Genomic DNA, 19,634 nt, shown 5'->3' on the forward strand with positions numbered 1-19,634 from the left:
AAACTATAAAATCAATATCGTAAGAGACAACTAGTAATTAAACATTTTCGATTTCTTTATTTATATTCTTCTTTATTTACGCTTTTCTTTATTACATAACCCTTGTTATCTTACTTAAGTTCCTCGTCCTTTATTATATAATTCCTTTTTGCTAATTTACATACACTTGCAACTAGGAACTGCTCGAAATGGGCATTCACAAAGGAATAATCAGAATTTCAGTACGAAGCGGTTTCCCTCGCTTGTATAACAGCGTTCCGCCGCGATTCGCGTCGGGCTGGAAATCCTGTTAAATCAATACCCTAATTGACCGAAGCGACTCGTGTGTAAACGCGCGTGAACGCGTACGCACGCAGCGCCGTTTCGCGTAATATTCAAGCAAGGATCTTCACAACGTGGAAACATGGCCAGCTGGTCGCGATCGTGCGTTACACCATATCTCACGGTTTTACTACCATGCTGTTTCATTTATTTGCATAATAGCCGCTGATGACTCGTCGTAAAGACGCGCTGCAAACGCACAGACCTCGCCCTCTTTCGTTCCCTCTTGTATCTTTCATTTCCATTCATATTCATCCTTTTTCCATAGTCAAGCTTCGCTTCCAACAGAATATTTCGATTCTCTTCATATCGCATTTACCTTTTACATCGACAAATTTTAATATTTTCTTTTAATCACGATTCTCATTCAGAATAGCAACAGGGTCGAACTTGGAAGACAAAACAGTTACTGACTCTTACGTACACTCGATACCACTTTAGAATATAAATATAAAGTTTCAGACGAATAAAATGAACTTACTACTTGAGTAGCTACACTCCAGTGAGTTTTCTCTAAGAGCCACTCTATATCACAGTTCGAAGACAGAAAGTCGATCGACTCTTGGCGTACGTCGTACGCACCTGGTGCGTCGCATTTATCACGATCAATACTTATTAATCGAGAGTCGATTTAATTGAATCTCTGGAGACCCCACCCATCGCGAGGTAAGAGAGCTTGGGCAGATATATCGATTTCCCTCGCGACTACATACTGACCTCTTCGTCGCGATATTACGCCGCATTAAATTCAGGTTAGCGCGCTAGAGGACTCATAAGACGCGGACGCAAAAATTATGAATCCCGTGAAAGGTTTCTAGTACAAAGGCACGGCTGAACGGTCCAGTGCAATCGCACATTTCATTAAACCGTTACAGTGTGACGAGTTCTTTCGCTCGGGACTGTAGAAAGGCGCGCGAACAACGATTGTTCCGCCATTCCATTTCGTTCCAGTGATATAACATTATGGAAAACCAGACGTCCAGACTTTAAAATTAAATCGTTGAAACTCCATTTTTCTCGGTTGTAAAATGTAGTAAGGTAGGATTGTTCGAGTCACCTGTGTTTCAACGTCTTAAAATTCAGTCTTGGTCTTTAGGCGGAATAATCAAACGTTTTGTATGTTATGAGAGCAATTAATCTTTAACGTAAATGATAACGAAAGAAGAAGAAAATATTCGCGTACCCTGTGATAGTGTTAGGCAACCGAAACGAGTTAAACCGAAGACGCAAATGCCTCTCGATAAACATGGTCGTTAAGCATTCTATCTTATACTACGAAGGCTATTCTTCGATACGGAAAAACGACGAGTTCGTGAAAATCCAGGTCGAAGCATTAAAATCAACTTACGAAGGAGTTGAAACTATTAGTTGGGAAACTAAGAAATTATTTAAGAACGAAATTAAAATTCCTCTAAATTCTACGATTAATTCCTACGATATATAAGCCACGTGGAGACCAAATTAAGAAGGAATTTGTTAATTATTTTGTTTCTCAAGCGTTAAATTTAAATTAATTTTAAATTACATAGAAATAGAAAACTTGATAATATAAAATTGCATAAAATAGTATGAAATTAACATATTGAATTTTAAAATTGTTCTATGTAAGATGAAGAGTGTGAATTATTATGTAGCATATTTTTCTCCCATCACTCCGCATAAACGTAGCCACAACAAAAGTCCATAAAATTCGACTTCGCTCGATTTCTCGCATCGAGAGCGAAAATGTGACCTAGGGATCGTACTTTGGCACGGTTCCAAGGCACGCGAGGAACGTGAGGCATTAGGCATGCTTATTAGTAACAGAAACCGAAGAGAAGCGACAGAAGGAGTCTCGTACACGTATCTGCACGCGCGCACCTGTATGCAGCGGTGCATCGGAAATCGCCGGAGCTGTGGCATAGGCAATAACGCGAGTCATACAGGTGTAACTCGGCCCGTGGATAACTGGACGCACACGTAGCCGCGTCCCGATGGGATTAGACGAAGAGTTTTGCAACTGTGCCACCGGTAGCCGGTCGCAATTTGCATGATTTCCGAAGATTAACCTTGTAGCGCGCGTAACAATGCCCTCGGGCTAGAGCTGCGCGTTTTCTTCGTGGAAGGATTATATCGTTTCATAGCCGCGACGAGAAACGTCGATACACGGCTGTCGCGTATTTTCACGACGAAGAAATAGATGAGTCGAACAGGAAATTGGAAACACGCGGAGTATTGATATTCTATAGCTGTTGAACCAACGGCATCGATGAATAGTTGCTTGATTCGCGTAAGGTTCAGCTTTTTCAATCTTGCGGATTTTATACGGCAAGAAAGAAAGGACATTCCTTTTTGTAGCGTTGATTCGTCCTCCTTCGGTGCTGTCGATGAAATACGCGTTTTGCGATGCAACGTTATTCGTTCGTTCATTGAGAATTGAACGTGAATCATGTACCTGTACAACGAGATTCTGTAACTTGTAAAAGGTAGAGTTGATCATTCAGCTTCTGAGAGGCAGATAAGTAACGTAATATATTTCTAATGATTCTGATTTCTGATTTCAGGGATCAGGATGCGGTGGATCGGTTACGTGGCCACAATTCTCTGGTGGTCGGGCATCGCCAGGTCCCTCAGTACGCTGAATCGAGGTCACAGTCAGTAATACTCCTTTTGGTGGTTTTAAACGCGAGTATTTCAGTAGCCGGCGCGTTCCTTTCCTCGTGTCTCCCCGAGCTGACTTTCTTGGCTGGACCACTTCCTCGCTCGAGACTCTCTCGCATGCTTTCGAACCAGAACTGGCCATTAATCGGATTCCCTTCGTTTTAATGCTATGCCTGACGTCCTGCGCATTTAGATCATTCTCTCTCTCTCTCTTTTTCTCTTTCTACCTCTTCCTCTGACTCTCCCGATTTCCAAGCAATAACAGTTTCCGATCGAAAATACACACTGTGACTTCAGACGGATACTTACCTTTTTTATTTAGGTAAAAATGGCTAGTTTTGGCTGTAACCCTTCGTCGTTAAACGTTCTCCACTCTCTATCTTCCTTTCCTTCACCTGTTCGAGACCTGCTTCTCTTTCTTCACTAAGACTCCTCTAAAATGTGTAACAGCTAATTGGACAAGGAACTCGGTCAAGGTGCAGTCGGTCGTCTGCTTCGCGGCCGTGGGAAAAGAAAAGCGAACAAAGGGGGCGACTTTCATCTCCCCTGTGTCCTGAACAACCACCAGAGATACGATATAAGAATGGAAAAGTCTTCCACTTCTCATTAACCCTGCACTGTGCACCAGAAAATCTGCACGTCTCATTTCTGCACTGGTACTAACGATAATTGCGCTGGAAAATTAATGTACCGTATGCCGTACCATTTAAACTGTCTACAGAAGTATGATAAATTCAAAGTATTCATCTCGACGACTTTCCTTATCCGTTCGCGATATTAATAGCAAATTAATATCTTCTGCTACCTTAGCGATGGTAACATAATATTCCTATCCCCGTTTACCAGCTGCATTATGTACACAGTCATAACGAACGTGAACGTAATTACCGTGCCAGTACCATGCTACCCGCCTCTACGTTGCTAAACAACGAGCTTTAATATCCGTCTTTAATTACTACCTGGGACAATGCGGAAAATCGTGCGCCAGCAAAAGAGACTGATCCTCTATCAACCACTCGTGGCACAGAAACCGATGTTCCGTTTCATATTTCCAACAGACAAAGTCAAGCATTCTCGCCCCTTTTGTATCTCCACAGAGGTGTCACGGATGGTCCATGAAGGTTTGAAGCTTCATGGAATAATCCAGGATCCAAAGGACGTCGCGTAAAGTAGTTTGGTGATGAGGTGGTGAAGCTTTAGAGAGTGTCGTCTATCATAGTATGATATTATAGAGTTGTAACTTGTAGGAGAGTTTAGTTATTAATATTGACGTGATTTATCGTTGTTTTCGCGATGGATATAAATTTTACGTAACGAAGAACGTGGAACGAAAAATATATACGTACGACCTAGCTGAAAAATATTTGTCTGAAGACTTCTGAGCACGAGTATATTCGCTTTCTATTCGCGTATACTTTTGATAGAAATACAATCAAGCATTCTATCGTTTCACCGAAACAAGATAGTTGAAACCAAGTCATCTATTTCTTACGATTCAAGCCTCTGCAACTATCATAGACAATGTCCTCTGATCCATGGGACTGTATGTCTTCGGTATCGGCCATTGTTTCTCCCCACGAAGACGAACGAACGTCGACCACCGATAAAGTTTTTCTTTAATTAACGCGGTAACGTGGTATAGGAGAAAGCGAGACCGTGAAGGTAGAGACCGCGACAATTTACGTCGGTTTACGCGCTCTTACTGTCTCGGTTAACGACCTGGCCCAGGTCTACGTACTCCCGTACACTTCGACGATCGACCACACGCTTTTTCCTTGCTTCTTTCCATCCTTTTCCTTTTTGTTTTTCTTTTTTCGCATACGACTACGAGCACTCCAAGAGGATCACGGCGCACTTTCACCAACCAACGAAAGATTCTATCGAAGGTTGGGCACGTTAACGACGCTCCAATTACCGAACTCGATTCTGTCTCAAATGGTACCAGGTCCTTTTAATTAGCGATTCGCCCGAAATCCAAAGAAGAATCGCACGGTGTCGAAGAACTATCGATCCAGCAGTTAGTCCTTGAACAAGAGAAACGATTATTCCTCGAACAGCGCGACCTCGCAGGTCCCAGGATGCCTCCGTTAATTATAAAGCTTCGTTGGTACGATATCGAATGAGTTAAACAGTTACTCATCACGCACCACGCGGTTACGAGATATAGGTCAACAGGCGCATCGTTGAAAGTTTAGTTTAACGTGTTCGAGATAAGGAAGTAAGCGTCGATTAAGTTCGTGAGGTATTCTCGTTAGCCAGGCATTAGTATAATAGATCGTTACGGGCCATTAAAATCGATTCTAGTTTCGATATAAACATTGCTATTAGGAGGATTTAATTGTCCGTTTATTGGCCTACTTCTAATCTTCGTGCAGACGCGCGATACACGTGTTGGAATGAAGAAAAATACATAGGATCAAAATCTATCATGAAAGTTATCGACTTAACGTTACTAATCTATAACAGAAATACGTTCCTTCTCCTTCTGATTGATATTTGACACAAATTCATCGTAGGGGCTTGACAGAGCAGTCAATAAATGTCATGAAACGTGTGAAGTAACATTGTCTATCTCCGCTGTTTCATATCCTTCCATGTTCGCCTAGAATACAATTCGCCAACGTAGAATAATCGATTGGATGACGCTGGATGACAGGATGATAGAAGCTCCCAGAACGTCTCAAAGTCTAGATCCAAGATACTTCGACCGTTTCTTAACTTCTCGCAATGCTAACCATAAAGAAATTTCGAAAAATTAAAATATGGTACCAAAGATGCCATCATCTATGCGTAGGTTACAAAATCACCCCGAAACCCTGTCGAGTCCCCGGGCCAGAGTCCAAAGAAGGCACGTGCATGTTCGTGTGGGAGTGCATTAAATCAGAAGGCACGCACGTGGGCGTGTGCGTGGACACGTTCATGTTCGGCAGCTGTTGTGTGCACAATACGACAACGAACGCGATCACCGCGTCCAATCTTCAACACCACCAACATCAGTACCATCAACACGCTTCATCCTCTTCATCTGATCCATTGAGACCAACCCTAGCGGAGGCACTGGGCAACGAATCGACCAGGCCAACGTTGACCTCCCTCTCCAGCTTCCTCGTCACGGACTCGAGCACCGCTAGACCGAGTCACCATCCATCCGAGACGCCGGTGTCTTCCGGAGGGTCCAGCAGACCGCACAAACCGCTCTCGGCCGGTTCCGCTAGGCCGCTGCAAAAAAGACCGCACGCGAAACCCACGTCCGATCACAAGGACAGAATTCAAACTTCGGCGGTGCCTGCCTCGTCGAATTTCTGGGAGAAGGGCTCTCAGAGCACGAAGAGACCAGGTTCGTCGGAATCTTGGGACAAAGGGTCTCAGAGCACCAAGAGACCTGGATCTGGATCCTCGGTTCATTGGGAAAAGGGATCTCAAAGTACTAGGAAACCTATATCCTCGGATTTGTGCGAGAAAGGATCTCAAAGTACTAAAAGACCTGGATCCTCTGATCTGTGCGAGAAGGGATCTCAAAGTACTAGAAGACCTGGATCTTCCGAGCTTTCGGAGAAGGGATCTCAGAACACTAGGAGACCAGGATCTTCCGAGCTTTGGGAGAAAGGATCACAGAATTCGAAAAGACCTGGAGGTGTTTGGGAGGATAGTAGTCAGAGTACGAAGAAACCTGGTCATCATGACTCCTTGAATATTCAAAAGACAAGACCGGAAAGTAGTCAGCATACAAATATCAAAGAGAAGGATACGACGCATGGAAGTTTTCAGAGTCATCTTCAGGGATTCAAGGATAAGGTGGACACTGGACACAATACATTGGTGATTAGATTACCGGCGAAGGAACATGCTTCCAGTGAAGGTGAAGGTATAAGGCATAATAGGCCTAACAACCAAAGACCGTCCGAGTCGAGACCGGATGATAGTAAGACCGGGGATGCTGATTTGAGCGTGCAAGAGTCGATACATAGACCCAGTGTTAATTCGGTCGATGAAAATGTGAGTATTTGATAATAACGTTCAAAAATAACTGTTCTTATTTCGGGCTCCTTATATAATACAATAGAACGTATACGATTAATGAAACTTTACAAATTCCAAATTACGAGTTAGTAGTATTACAAGTTGCCAATATTATCGAACAAATTCGAAATATGTAAATTTCGAGGGACTCGAATTAAAAATAAAATTCAGAAATGTTTTATCTTCCATTCAGGAATCTGTCAAGGACCCTCATCCAAGCTTGAACTTCATTCATACGGAACGTCCACAATGGGCGACCAAACCAGTATCCCCGAAACCTACAACAGACTTCTCGAAACCATATTTTTCGATAAAAACGACCACCACCTCTCGACCGATTCTGATGAACGATCAGCCAGATACCAGGCCGAATTTCATCTCAAAACCCAATAGTCCGAGCACGGTTACGAAAACCTCTACCACTGTCAGACCGACATATTTCAGTCAACAGTCCACTACCAGGTATTCGACTATGTCTTTACGTGACTTAAAGTCTTAGCTTGAAATTTTCATTGAAAATTCTTTTTGTATCATTTCTAAACGTTCTAAAAGTATATAAAATTCACCTGATGTGTTTGTAAATGCACAAGCCATAAATTCGCCTACAGAATTTTATCATCAGATGCCCTGTAAATATGGCATAATAATATTTCAAAGTCCGGAAGCATAGCTTTTCCTATTAGAAGTATGATCTTAGCCACAGCTTCCTCGAATGAAAAATCTTGTCCTGTGTGCCAATCTTCTCCCTTTGAGCCCCTCGATTAAAGCCTAATTTCAAATTTATCAACTTACTCCATAAGTAATTAGAACAATCGAGCGAAACGACGGTGTTCGAGCGCCAGCTTCAAGCTTTTCTTTCATTCTAGCGCAGCCGGATCCTTGCCACAGACCTCTCACTGGCATGTGACCACAGAGCCCGTGTTCGTCACGAAGCAAAGACCGTTGTCGTCCACAAAGCCGATGGGCTCACCCGAGACTACTAAACCTTTGACCAGCAGTTCGCATTTCTGGTCGGAAAACAGTTGGACGCCGCCGAGACCGTCCTTGAAACCGCACTGGACTGACAATCCTAGCCTTCTTCAGAACGGGCCCGAAGCATTTCCACCGCGGCCGAGTTTCAAACCGACCGAACCGCACGAAGTACGTCCAGCCACTTGTTCATCATGTCGAACTTCTAATCTGTTTAATTTAAAAATATTTGCAAGTTGCAGTTACGGATAATCTTTATCAAAATATCACAGGAATAACACGTCATTCTATCGACCCTATAATTACTTTTTCACCTGTTTTCACTTAATTGCTGCAATAGAATCATCCATAGTAGAGATCCTTTAATAATTTTGTCTAGTGTTGGCAACTTTTCAAATAAGGAATCGACTCGTGGCCAATTAACAAGGCGCTATAGTATACACATGCTAGATCGTATCAGTGTAATTCATAATTAATTTACAATTCATAATATTCATAATTCATAATGTATTCATAATTTGATGTGTTCATAAGATCATGGAATTCTTAAATAACTCGGTTCCTCGCCGCTGCCACGCTGCTCATAATCACGAACACTTCTTCCCCATACGAAAGATATAATGCTTCCGTGTCTTACCTAGAGATTGGTTCTCCTCTAAGCAATAGCTTCATCGTGTTGTATCCTCGATCAAGAATATACTCTCTGTACCCCGCGGTACAATTAGATTCTATCGGTATTCGTCATAAGAAAAACACGTTTTCGCTAAACGAAAGAAAACAGCGCGACTTTTTGTCAGAGATTACTGTTAATCGCAACAAAGAAACGGCGGATCGGCTCGATTACACAGTCCATCGAACAGCATGATACAAAATGAACGAAGAACTCCATCTACCATCTTAGAAAACTCATATTGGCTTGTGCGAAAAATTTATTGACAAAATTGAAAGATATTATATCTTTATAGAATTCGTATATCACTAAACAATATATATATATATGTATATATACTGTTTCTTTATAATCATTGATTCTCTCTCACATATAGAAAATTAAGAAATTCCAACACCGCGCATAAAATACTCGGATGCCCAATCTAACTAATATTGTATATTTCCTTTTTTATAGAACACGGAGTTTCATAAACCGCTCGGCGCAGCACACTATATCACCACGTCTCACTTTGAGACTTCTGTTAGGCCTAGACCCACAAAGAAGACCACCACTTCTACGACAACTACCACTAGTACCACTACAACTACTACCAGTACAACCACGACCACGACCACCACGACCACCACGACCACTCCAAAACCTGACACGACAGTGTCTACGACCGAGGCAGTCGCGAAAACTGGATCGGTGTTAACCGTGTCTGCCGCGACTGAAAGCAAGGGTATGCAGTGCGGAGTACCGCCCCTGTTTCCAAGACCGGAGACCAGGATCGTTGGAGGCAAGGACGCACCGTTCGGTCGATGGCCTTGGCAAGTATCTGTTAGGCGTACTTCGTTCTTTGGCTTCTCCAGTACTCATCGATGCGGAGGAGCGGTGCTGAACGAGAACTGGATCGCGACTGCGGGACACTGTGTAGACGAGTGAGTAATATTCCTCGTTCTATTATTAGGGAATTACGAGCTTCTTGGAACTTTTCACTACGATCGAGATGTCACGTTTTTGGTTTTTCCGAAAGCAATCATGTGAAGAGCGTTATACTTCTACGCCAATAATTAAATATTCACCATTTTAATAACGCGATAGGATTTCTCAGAAGCAAGCCACATAAGAATAATTCAGAACACTAACTTCAAAATTTGTCAAAAAATGATAGAACGAAAATAGTGAAAAAGAAAATCTAAGATCGTTAGTCGTGAGGAAGTCGATCAAAGTACATAATTGCTTTCTGTTAGGATTACACTGCTTGTACGTTAGTGAATGCAAATGTTGCCGCTTCTTGTATAGAAAATGAACCTCGATTAACCCGAATACAGAGTCGAACAACTTACCTGTTTCTTCCCATAGTCACTAAAATGCAAAACGAAACAAATATTTGTTATCGATTCTGTTATAGCCTGCTGACGTCGCAGATCCGGATTAGAGTGGGCGAATACGATTTTTCGTCTGTGCAAGAACGATTGCCTTACGTTGAGCGTGGAGTTGCGAAGAAGGTGGTGCACCCGAAGTACAACTTCTTCACTTACGAATACGATCTGGCGTTGGTTAGATTGGAAAGCTCATTGACGTTCGCGCCGCATATTTCACCGATTTGCCTGCCAGCCACTGACGATCTTTTGATCGGCGAAAATGCGACTGTCACCGGCTGGGGAAGACTGAGCGAAGGTGGTACACTGCCTTCTGTGTTGCAAGAGGTAAAATTGTGTGAAGATTGTCAAGTGTAAGCTATGTACCACGTTTTAACAGAAGATTTGTAATGGGTTTGCGGATTTGTAGATAAATTTATACCTTTTTATTAACACGATTAATGATACGAAGCTTAATCCTGTTGTAGTTTTCGAGTATTTATCTTACTTTTATTTTCTTACTTTGAATAGTTTGCATATTAAGTACATTAAGATAGATATGAAATTGTTAATTTAGAAGAGGGTTGCGTATCTATTGCAGGTTTCCGTGCCCATAGTGAGTAACGATAGGTGTAAGTCAATGTTCCTGAGGGCTGGGAGACACGAATTCATACCAGATATTTTCCTATGCGCCGGATACGAGAGTGGAGGCCAAGATTCTTGTCAGGTACCCTTTTAAATTCATTATTCATTTTATATTTTGCACTTTATATATATATTCTATCATCTAGTTTACTATTTTTCTGTATATATATATATTTTATTATACAGGAATAATATCCAAGATTCTAGTTGTTCCACCAGAACGGGAATGTATGAATATTCTTTCAAATATTAAATTCGTATTAAAATTGATATTGTTCTGAAACCAAACAAATTTTTGTCGTATTTCCAAGACTCAGAAAGGCTTGTTACGTGTAATTTTCAGGGTGATTCGGGTGGTCCTCTCCAAGTAAGAGGGAAAGACGGTCGATACTTCCTTGCTGGCATCATATCCTGGGGAATTGGTTGCGCAGAGGCCAATCTGCCAGGCGTGTGTACCAGGATCTCCAAGTTCGTACCATGGATCCTGAAGAACGTCACTTGACCCGGTTTCCAAATAACCATTTACCACAGGACCTTGTCGACAGCCTGCGACGAACCGACTGTCCGAATAGGAATTCCAAGCGTAACTCTGCACGTTTCTTCGATTTCTTAACCGAGGGGTAACCAGGAGATTGCACGAATCACTGCCAAATACGTAAGACTTGTCGAAGAAAACGGGACTCGAGCAGGAATGGTTCTCGTTCTTCTTCGAAGACGAAAAAAGCAGGAGAGAAAAAAGGAATGGTAGAAAAGAAACGAGAGATATAAGATATATATGTATCTATACATTGGATAGAAGTTTGAGAAACTTCTATCTTAAAGACTGCTACTCGGAAAGCGAAGCCAATCAAACACAGACCGCGCGAGACTGTGGAGATCGTTATGGAACGATAAAAAGAAAATCGCGCGCGTAGGACTGTATTTATATATATAAATATACATATAAATATAAGTAAGATAATAATATATTTCTCAGCCGCGAACGAACCGCGTGTTCGTCTGTCAGTTTTTTGCTAGCCTGTACATGAATATATAAAAAGAAAGGAAGTCTAAGCGGAGAAATAGCTAACCGGCTTGACGTTGAAACGCCACGTTAAAGAAAGGACGTAAATAATTAAAACATGCGGTTTCAACTGCAAGCCCTATGATTATGCATTTATCTTACTCAAATTGTATAGCGAATTCTGTAAAATGCTAAGTTCTTGCCCATCGCCCTTAATAATCGTCTATTAATCGAAAAGCTAAATTAATCTCCCCTTTCTCTTTTTCTCTCTCCCTCTCCCTTCGTCACTCTTTTTCTCTCTCTTTTTCCCTTCTTTATTTACAACGTACGGATATTTTTGTACAGACATCGTGTACTTAAAGGTAGGTGTGTGCGAACTAGGAAAGATCTAATAAATATAAATATATATATATATGTGTGTAATTGTTTATAGATATATAACGATATTTATAAGTATGTCAAATAAACATATGTGTTTATTACTACCCGGAACTTGTCCATCTTTGTTCCCAAGTAGATTAAGAGTTACAAAATTCGCGAATTGAGCGGATCGTTAACCCGGCCAGCAATCAAAGCTACCGAAGTCTCTGCGTCGACGATGAAGTAGAGGAACGGATGGACAACTGTAAATGGCACTGGCCCTGCCCTCTCGAATAATCCATTTCCTACAAAGAAAAATTTCTTTTAAATATCTTATTCATAACTCTAAAAGCTTACTTATTAAAACTCGATAAAATTATTCAATTGAGAAGCTTTCCACAAAATGGATCCATAAGACAAGACCAAAGGTTCCATAAGACTCTTTTTCAAGTATATCGTGTTAAAGTACTTCCTCTTAGCTACTAGCATTACTATTTATGTTATTTCCAAGTGATCTTCTTTCATTATAGACCTATAGATCCTTTTTCTAGAAATCATCTCAGTTATAAGCTAGTACAGTGCAAATGATAAAGAAGTTTTAAGAAAATGAAACGAGTAACAAGGGGACTGAAAAATTGATAGAGAGGATGAAAATTGGAAACAAGCAGCTGACAGATTAATGAAAATATTTACGAGCTGCATTCCTCGTAACGATTCAGGAATTCCTAGTAGGCATAACGGAGAACGAACGCAAGGTCTTTTTATTTATTTCCCTCGGTGAGTCAGGCACACAGGATATCAGTGATTAAATCCAGCCGACATTATAACAATACTGAGAATATTCTTGATCGTGGCTGGCGTCGATTACAATAAACCGGAAACGACAGCTCTTGGACGAACAAACAACGAATTAGCGACGATTCGACATTCGACAGACGATCGAAGGAAAGGCGAATCTCTCAGAATCTTTGCGTAATCAAACATCTAATGACTTCGCGGTAAAAAAGAGAAATTAACTATTATATGGATTTGTTTTCTTCCTTTCAAAGAAAATAAACTAACAACGATATTTGTTCAATTCTCACGATGCAGTTTGCTGATACGACGTCGGTTGCCAGTCAACAACCTCGACGAGAGAGTGTATCGAGTTACAGATCCGGCAATCTATCAACGACGAGGTAGTCCCTTGACGAATCAATCGAATTCGGCGCGGCTCGCGATGCCCCGATCTGCGCGAAGATTTCTATTTCACCGCGTGTCTCTAAAAATTCCGTCTTCCACAAACACATATTCTTAACATTAAGAAAAATATAATAAAATTCTAAAATAAATCCTAAATCTGAAATCTAGATCTATAAAATTCTAAAGGTATGATCAAATCAATTTTGAAATTAATTTTATAGTAGCTAAATTTTTTTCGCCGGTTAAAAAATGTTTTTATTAATTATTCCTTTAAAATGTCGATGTTTAATTATTAATTCGAAAATTTTTATGAAAGAGATGTGGCACAACAGTCGCATAGATGGATATCGTAAATCGAATTCGTAAGAGATACACTCTGGCTGACGGAATTTATGTGGCAATCTAATACGAAGAAGAAAATAAAAAGGAAGGGGAAACTGATCAGACACGCGCCAGTAGTAACGGCAAGGCATCGTCAGACACTTGTCCGCCGCGCGTCCACCGATATCTTGTTATTTGCGAACGACATGCACCGTAGAATCGCAATTTCACCTGTGGATATTGCGTCACAGCGATTACCTGATCGAACATTGCTAATCGCTGATCGCTTCCTCCTACGATAATCCGAGATATCCTCTTCTGTTTCCCATACACGAGAAATTCGAGACTCTCCGACATCCTCTAACAGGAGTATAATTCTATGGAAAAATTTGTAAAAATTCTAGACCTCGCGGGAGGAAAATACTGGACAAGAATATTGGAAAAACTCTTGCGAGGGAAGAATGCTAGGTCTTGTAAAATATTTAACACCACCATGTAGTCACGTAGCTTTTGGAGTTTGAAGTTATAAGGAAAGTAGAGGAAGAGTGCAGTAGAACGAAGAAAGCAGAGAGCAGAAACCTGGATGATAGTATCGATAATAGTCCCGACGCAGTGGAACGATCAATGGAGGATCGGTAGGACGATAAGTCGACTCACGAGAGTGGGTTCTGTCAGGTTTCATATAGTTTCTGATGTTCACCCCGATACTCTGTTGCACGTCTCTGGCGTACACACCAAGATCTGGTGTCATTGGTGAGAGGTCGGCGGTTCTAGGCTCGAACACGTCCAGAATTCCCAACTGAAAATGAGATTAACTTTTTTATAACGAAATATTAAAAATATATAATCAAATAACGGGAAAAGTTATCAAGACGATAATTAAAATCGTTAAATAATGCGGTTCGAAGAATATAATCGAAGGAAAGGAAATAGTGATAAATATGGAAAAATTATTAAACGTTGGTAAAAATAGTACATTGTCAGACAAAGTCAACGACGATTTTAAATAATCCTATTCGACCGCGTGAAGTGGCTCAATAGAACAAAAGACTTTAACTTCGAGAGTCAAATTATCTCAAGCTGAACATCGTCTATTCAAAGGCACTAAAACCTGTGAGAATGCTGAAATAACAGTGGAATCGGCCGTAAAACTCGCGAGTAGAATGGTGCCGGGCCCAGAATTACGTCTATTAAACAATTCTCATTTTTCGCTGTGCGCTTCGAATTGTCGTGAATTACGTGTCGTCAAGAAGGCTACGCGTTGTGCCGATCGCTCTGCTTCGCGGAATACAGCCGTGACGAGAAACGGAAAGTGCGCTCAAGATCTCTAGACTAACGCGATTAAGTAATTAGGCGCTTAATGGCCGCGACTAATGGCAAAATATCGAGCGGCGAACACCGGAAAGCACGGTTCGGCCAGGTTTTCAGAACCGTTCCCTTTTCATCTATTAAAATTCATTCTTCAATGACTCGATCTATTTCGAGAAGAAAAACAAACTGAATAACTGTTTAAGGTTTTTTGTAACGAAATTATGCTTCGTACCCTTTGCAGGAAAGACGTTAATGTGACAAAACCGCGCAACATGAAGGACGGGATGGTGGCCCTGACCCAAGTAGCCTGTAACTGCTTCCGCAATAGTCTCAACGATTTCCCGCCAAGATCTCTCGCCAAACGATACGTATCCCTTCTGTCTGTCGCCATCATTAGCAGGATGTTGTACCTTGGGTCCTGGAATGACGAGTTAGAAACGTGATTTCGTACAGAAATCATTCGATGACTCTTTACGATCAGGATCCTCTTGTACAATTAAACTACCGTTAACGGTGAAACTTGACAGGTCGCGAGTTACTAGCTATCAGTACTAATAAATTCTCTCCTACGGCGATCATAAATTTAATGTTAAAGTAAATTAAATTAATTTCACGAATGAATTTTACAAGCTGCCAATCGTTTCATTATTCTGTATAATATAAAATTGCAAAGTTATAAAAATCCACAACGTACAGCTTGTAATTTTTCAATTCTAATATTTTTAGTTAGTAAATCTTTATTATTTATTTCAAGTATCTTTATTAATCGTTCCATTATTCATTAAAGCGACGATATGCTGCAGTAACTATGAGGCAAATTTTGAAAAAATTGTCACACATCGATATTATGTATAATTATTTATCTGTTGATCAATATGTACTCTTTGTATTGTAGATTTTAAAATGGAGGACAACATAATTGTTCGTGTGTCGCCGCAGTAATTATAGATCCTATCAGTTTTTAGTCTTCTGCATACGGGCGGTACGGCCGTACAACATACGTTTAGATGAATAATTATAATAGTAATTATTAAAACAAATATATGTTTGAGAACTTTTCGTGGAAGAGAAATATGATTCTTACATCAAGAGGAAACTCAAGGGCAACTGCATGCAGCGATGGAAAATAGGCAAAAGGTAGAACTGCGAAGTATCTGGAAGCCGTAACGGAGGAGACATCGCAGCCGTTTACTAGGAACGATATCTCCGTCGAGTCTCTGACAGATGCCTCGTTCAAGGTCGTGGAATAAGGCTTCCAGATTCCTAGGTCCTGCATCCAAATTCCTTCGTCTGAAATGCAAAAAATTATTTTCGGACACAAGTTACGAAATTAATAGATGAAAATTGAATAGTCTAGTCAACACGTCAAAAAGATCGTTCTACGTGTAAAAAACACGGATGACTACAAAAACTTGATACTGTGATAATGAAATATAGAACTCGATACGAAATAATGCTTTGTTAGAAAATAGGAGCATGCGTCAATACTTTTTGCAGCCACGCTAATATAAATGTTCTATAATGTTACTCTTTAAGGACAGAGAGACGCTAATGCATAAAAGAACCCGAAAAATCTACAAACTGTATAGCGTGTCAGACAACCACTAATTTATCCCAATTTCTAATCTCTATCTCCCTCTTATTTTTCACTAATCCTAATACGATAAACCAACCAGATTCATCAGCGCTCTACCTAAGATCCTTCGCCATTCGTCTTAATCATTTTCTACAAAATTCTCCACACTCATCTCATCCATCCTGTTAATCAACGTATAGAGGAATGAAAGGACGAATAACAGAAAAAGAAGAACAAAACGAAAATAAAACACTCTACCTGGATAGCTAGAGAAGAATCCCCTGGGGCTCCTGTCGCTACGTTTCCTTCGATTCATCATCGTGCTCGAGAATTCAGTGGTCAGCTGCCCAGTCGACCCGGTTTCACTTGTGGTCGTGACTGGCAAATCGGTAGATCCCATCTCGTTCGGGATAGACTGATTGTTCGAGCCCGTTGAAACGGTATTCTCATCAGCAGGTGGTCCATTCGTGGACGACGCCTCGTTCGCCTGAGTTGGGATCGTCGAACTCGTTGAAGCTTCTGTCACATTGGCTGCTGACGTTTCTGAAGTTTCTGCGGATAACGCGACGACAGTAGTTCCGGTAGTTGTTGACGTAGAACTTGGCGTAGAGCCTGTTAACGCGGTCGTTGACTCCGTGATGGGTTCCGTCGTCATCACAGATTCGGCGGCCTGATCAGTGGAAACGGTCGTCTGTCCAATAGCAGATATAATCGTTGATTCTAAATTTGTTTCCATTGATGTTGAAAATGTTACGGCCGAAGTTGAACTTGGAGTAGATATAATCGCAACGGTACTCGTCAAAGTCGATGGCGTAGTTGATGTTCCATCAGCGTTTGGCGATTGAATACTTGGTGTGGAAGTGACCGTCGTTATAGGTTGAGCAGAATTTGTAACGGTTGTCTGCGGTATTTCAGAAGTTGTTGTAGTAGCTGCAGTAGTAGTAGTAGTAGAAATAACAGTGGTAGAAGTTTCAGATGAAGTTGTAATTGAACTAGGCAAGGTACTCGTAGATGTAGTCATTGCCTCGGTAGATAAAGTTGTAACTAAACTAGGCAGGGTAGTAGCTACTGTAGCGCCCGTTAAAACAGAGCTATCAGAAATAGTTTGTGTCAATCTATCTTGCTCGTCTATGGTGCTTAAGGTCATTCCAATAAGTTCAACCATGGGAGTAGTGGACATTGGTATATCGCTAGTGATCTCAGAACTCTGCATAGTTCTTATTGTTGTACTTGGCGTGGTAGTTTCGTCAGGAACCAACGTTCTTGCTTCGGTCGTCGATTGTTCAGTCATCGCACTAGTTGTTTCTGGTACAGAAGTAGTTTCGGTTTCGTTGGTCTCCTCTTCAGGGATAGACAGATCGAATCCGTAGAACCTAAGGATGTCTTCGTACTCTGGCCTCAGTTTCGTGTTCTCGTGATTGAGCGTTAGACCCCCAAGGAATCCATCGGCGTTCAAATACGTCTTTGAAATACAGAAATAATTACTATGGACCCGTCACGGATGTTTGATTCGTTACGAAACTTGTTCGAAAAGGGCGATCGACCAGAAGAGAAACTGCTAGTTAAAGAAGAGAAATTACGCGTTCAAGCCTCAAATGAACCGACGCAGCAAATTTTCCGTGTTCCTTTACTGTGTCTAATCGCACTCATCGAACGTATTATGCAACAGTGAAGAATTTAACCCTCTGATGCTCGGATTCTTCCAAACTTAAGAAGAATATAGAAGAAATAACTGGCATGGCAATTTATACATACACTGCTGCTCAAGGTGCTCAGGACAGGGCAATGAAATATGAAGAGCACGAAAAGACGCAGTTTCACAGAAAGTCATAGCCTGTATTTTTTATAAGGGAACTGTTTTGAAGTTCAATGCATTGTCAATCAATTCCATATTGTCAAATTATTAAAATATTAAAATATTGAAGATATTTCTGAAGGGATTAACGAGAGTCAGAAATGACTAGGATAATTCTTACCCTCAATCTACGATGGATATCGCGAAAACCGATCCTGGTGATGTCTCGATCTCGCGGTAGACCAAGAGCATCCGCGATCTGCTGTCTTCCTCTGCCAGCCGAGCCCTCGTAAAGTGCTGCCAGGATGAAGCCAACCCCCGTCGGCGAGAATGCAACGTTCCCGTGGGCCGTGTACTGTTGCAGAATCCGCACGCCTAGGTCGTTAATAACGTCCGTGATGATGTCGACCGGCCGATGCGGAACCGGTTGATACCAGCCGTCGAATCCCACGTTGTCGTAGCCGTGGACAAACACGGACGACACTGTTGGAGAATATTTTCATTGAATAATCGCATCACCTTAAGGAAGATTAATTAAATCCTAAGATACGGACAATTTCTCAAATACCAATTGACGCTGTTGGAACGTTTTCACTGAAAAATTATAGAATCTCAAGGAGGCTTGGTTAAATCCTGAGTTAAGGACTATTCCTCGAGCATGAACGACGCTGTTAGAATATTTACCACAGAAAAATTATAAGATTTTAACAAGACTCGATTAAATCCTAAGTTAAAGACAATTCGCCGAGTACGAACGACACCGTTGAAGAATATTTTCATGAAATCGTAAGGAAGATTAATTTAATCTTAACATAAATCGCGTATATATTATGCGGAAATTGCAAAAGTTTAATACTCCGAACTGTCAACCAATAGACGAACATTAAATGGAAATAATAAAAGAAAACGGAATAAAAATACGTACGCTGCAACAGGATCAGCCAGGACATCCAGGCGCCCATATTAATCGCGACTGGTTGCTGGATAACTGGCGGACGAGGAGCACAGGTCGACTGGCGAGGAGCATGGACAACCCGTCTCCTCGCGGATTCTCTCTCGATTTACGAAAGGAAGCGCAACACGGTGGCGCGGAAACGTGGGTCGACAGGCAGCTCTGTTAGGATTAGTCTTAGTCGTCCGCTCTCTACGTCGGAACTGGCTCGCGGATGGTGCACGCCGCCCGCTCGAGCCTCTGCCGGCCACTCTGCGATTTTTTAAACGGCAAGGTCGTCAGGTAGATAAACCCGTGTCTATGTACGCCGTCATATCGCGCGCTCGTCTTTCTCCTTTCCCCTTCGCGAAACCGTGTGCCGGGGTTCCAGCTTCCCCAGAGGATGCCAAGTTGGTAGTAGGAGGAGAATGAGGAACAGGAGGAGGAGAATTATTCAGAATTATTCAGAGAATCGCGGCGGATTCGTTCCTCCAAATCTTGTTATGGGTTCTTCGAATCCCAGGGATTCGCAAGCTTGTGGAAA

The 19,634-nt window shown here is 41.5% G+C and overlaps 2 protein-coding genes across 11 annotated transcripts in view; one reads left to right on the forward strand and one right to left on the reverse strand.

The window, feature by feature from the left end:
- LOC126924385 (serine proteinase stubble-like) overlaps window positions 1–12,099 on the forward strand; it is a 76,680-nt gene extending 64,581 nt beyond the window's left edge. For 7 of the 9 annotated variants that reach the window (XM_050738803.1, XM_050738804.1, XM_050738805.1 and 4 more), the window contains 8 exons: window positions 2,865–2,954; window positions 5,756–6,957; window positions 7,175–7,443; window positions 7,848–8,121; window positions 9,077–9,543; window positions 10,017–10,314; window positions 10,568–10,693; window positions 10,955–12,099. In XM_050738803.1, coding sequence (XP_050594760.1) covers window positions 2,873–2,954; window positions 5,756–6,957; window positions 7,175–7,443; window positions 7,848–8,121; window positions 9,077–9,543; window positions 10,017–10,314; window positions 10,568–10,693; window positions 10,955–11,113 — 2,877 coding nt within the window. In that variant the 5' untranslated portion in view covers window positions 2,865–2,872 and the 3' untranslated portion in view covers window positions 11,114–12,099. The remainder of the gene's footprint in view (window positions 1–2,864; window positions 2,955–5,755; window positions 6,958–7,174; window positions 7,444–7,847; window positions 8,122–9,076; window positions 9,544–10,016; window positions 10,315–10,567; window positions 10,694–10,954) is intronic. The other 2 variants (XM_050738809.1, XM_050738810.1) reach the window with 1 other exon arrangement.
- On the reverse strand, window positions 12,027–19,444 carry LOC126924389 (serine-rich adhesin for platelets). 2 transcript variants are annotated; one of them, XM_050738813.1, is made up of 7 exons: window positions 19,085–19,444; window positions 18,341–18,642; window positions 16,623–17,826; window positions 15,873–16,078; window positions 15,021–15,206; window positions 14,057–14,276; window positions 12,027–12,279 (listed from the first exon to the last, which is right to left on the reverse strand). In XM_050738813.1, exons 1-7 carry the CDS (start codon window positions 19,119–19,121, stop codon window positions 12,140–12,142), a joined length of 2,295 nt encoding a protein of 764 aa, XP_050594770.1. In that variant the 5' UTR covers window positions 19,122–19,444; the 3' UTR covers window positions 12,027–12,139. The 2 variants fall into 2 exon arrangements, with proteins under 2 accessions (XP_050594770.1, XP_050594771.1); XM_050738814.1 differs by having other exon boundaries at window positions 14,135–14,276; window positions 19,085–19,438.
- Between the last annotated feature and the right edge of the window lie 190 nt (window positions 19,445–19,634).

This window comes from Bombus affinis, chromosome 14 (genome assembly GCF_024516045.1).
Source record: "Bombus affinis isolate iyBomAffi1 chromosome 14, iyBomAffi1.2, whole genome shotgun sequence".
NCBI classification, from domain to species: Eukaryota; Metazoa; Arthropoda; class Insecta; order Hymenoptera; family Apidae; genus Bombus; species Bombus affinis.

Coding starts and splice junctions, on each gene's coding strand:
- LOC126924389 (XM_050738813.1), bottom strand. CDS start 19,121: ATGGGCGCCTGGATGTCCTGGCTGATCCTGTTGCAGC. Junction 15,207..15,872: donor CCCTTGAGTTTCCTCTTGAT/GTAAGAATCATA, acceptor TCGTCATTCCAG/GACCCAAGGTACAACATCCT. Junction 12,280..14,056: donor TTATCGATACTATCATCCAG/GTTTCTGCTCTC, acceptor TTTTCTTTGTAG/GAAATGGATTATTCGAGAGG.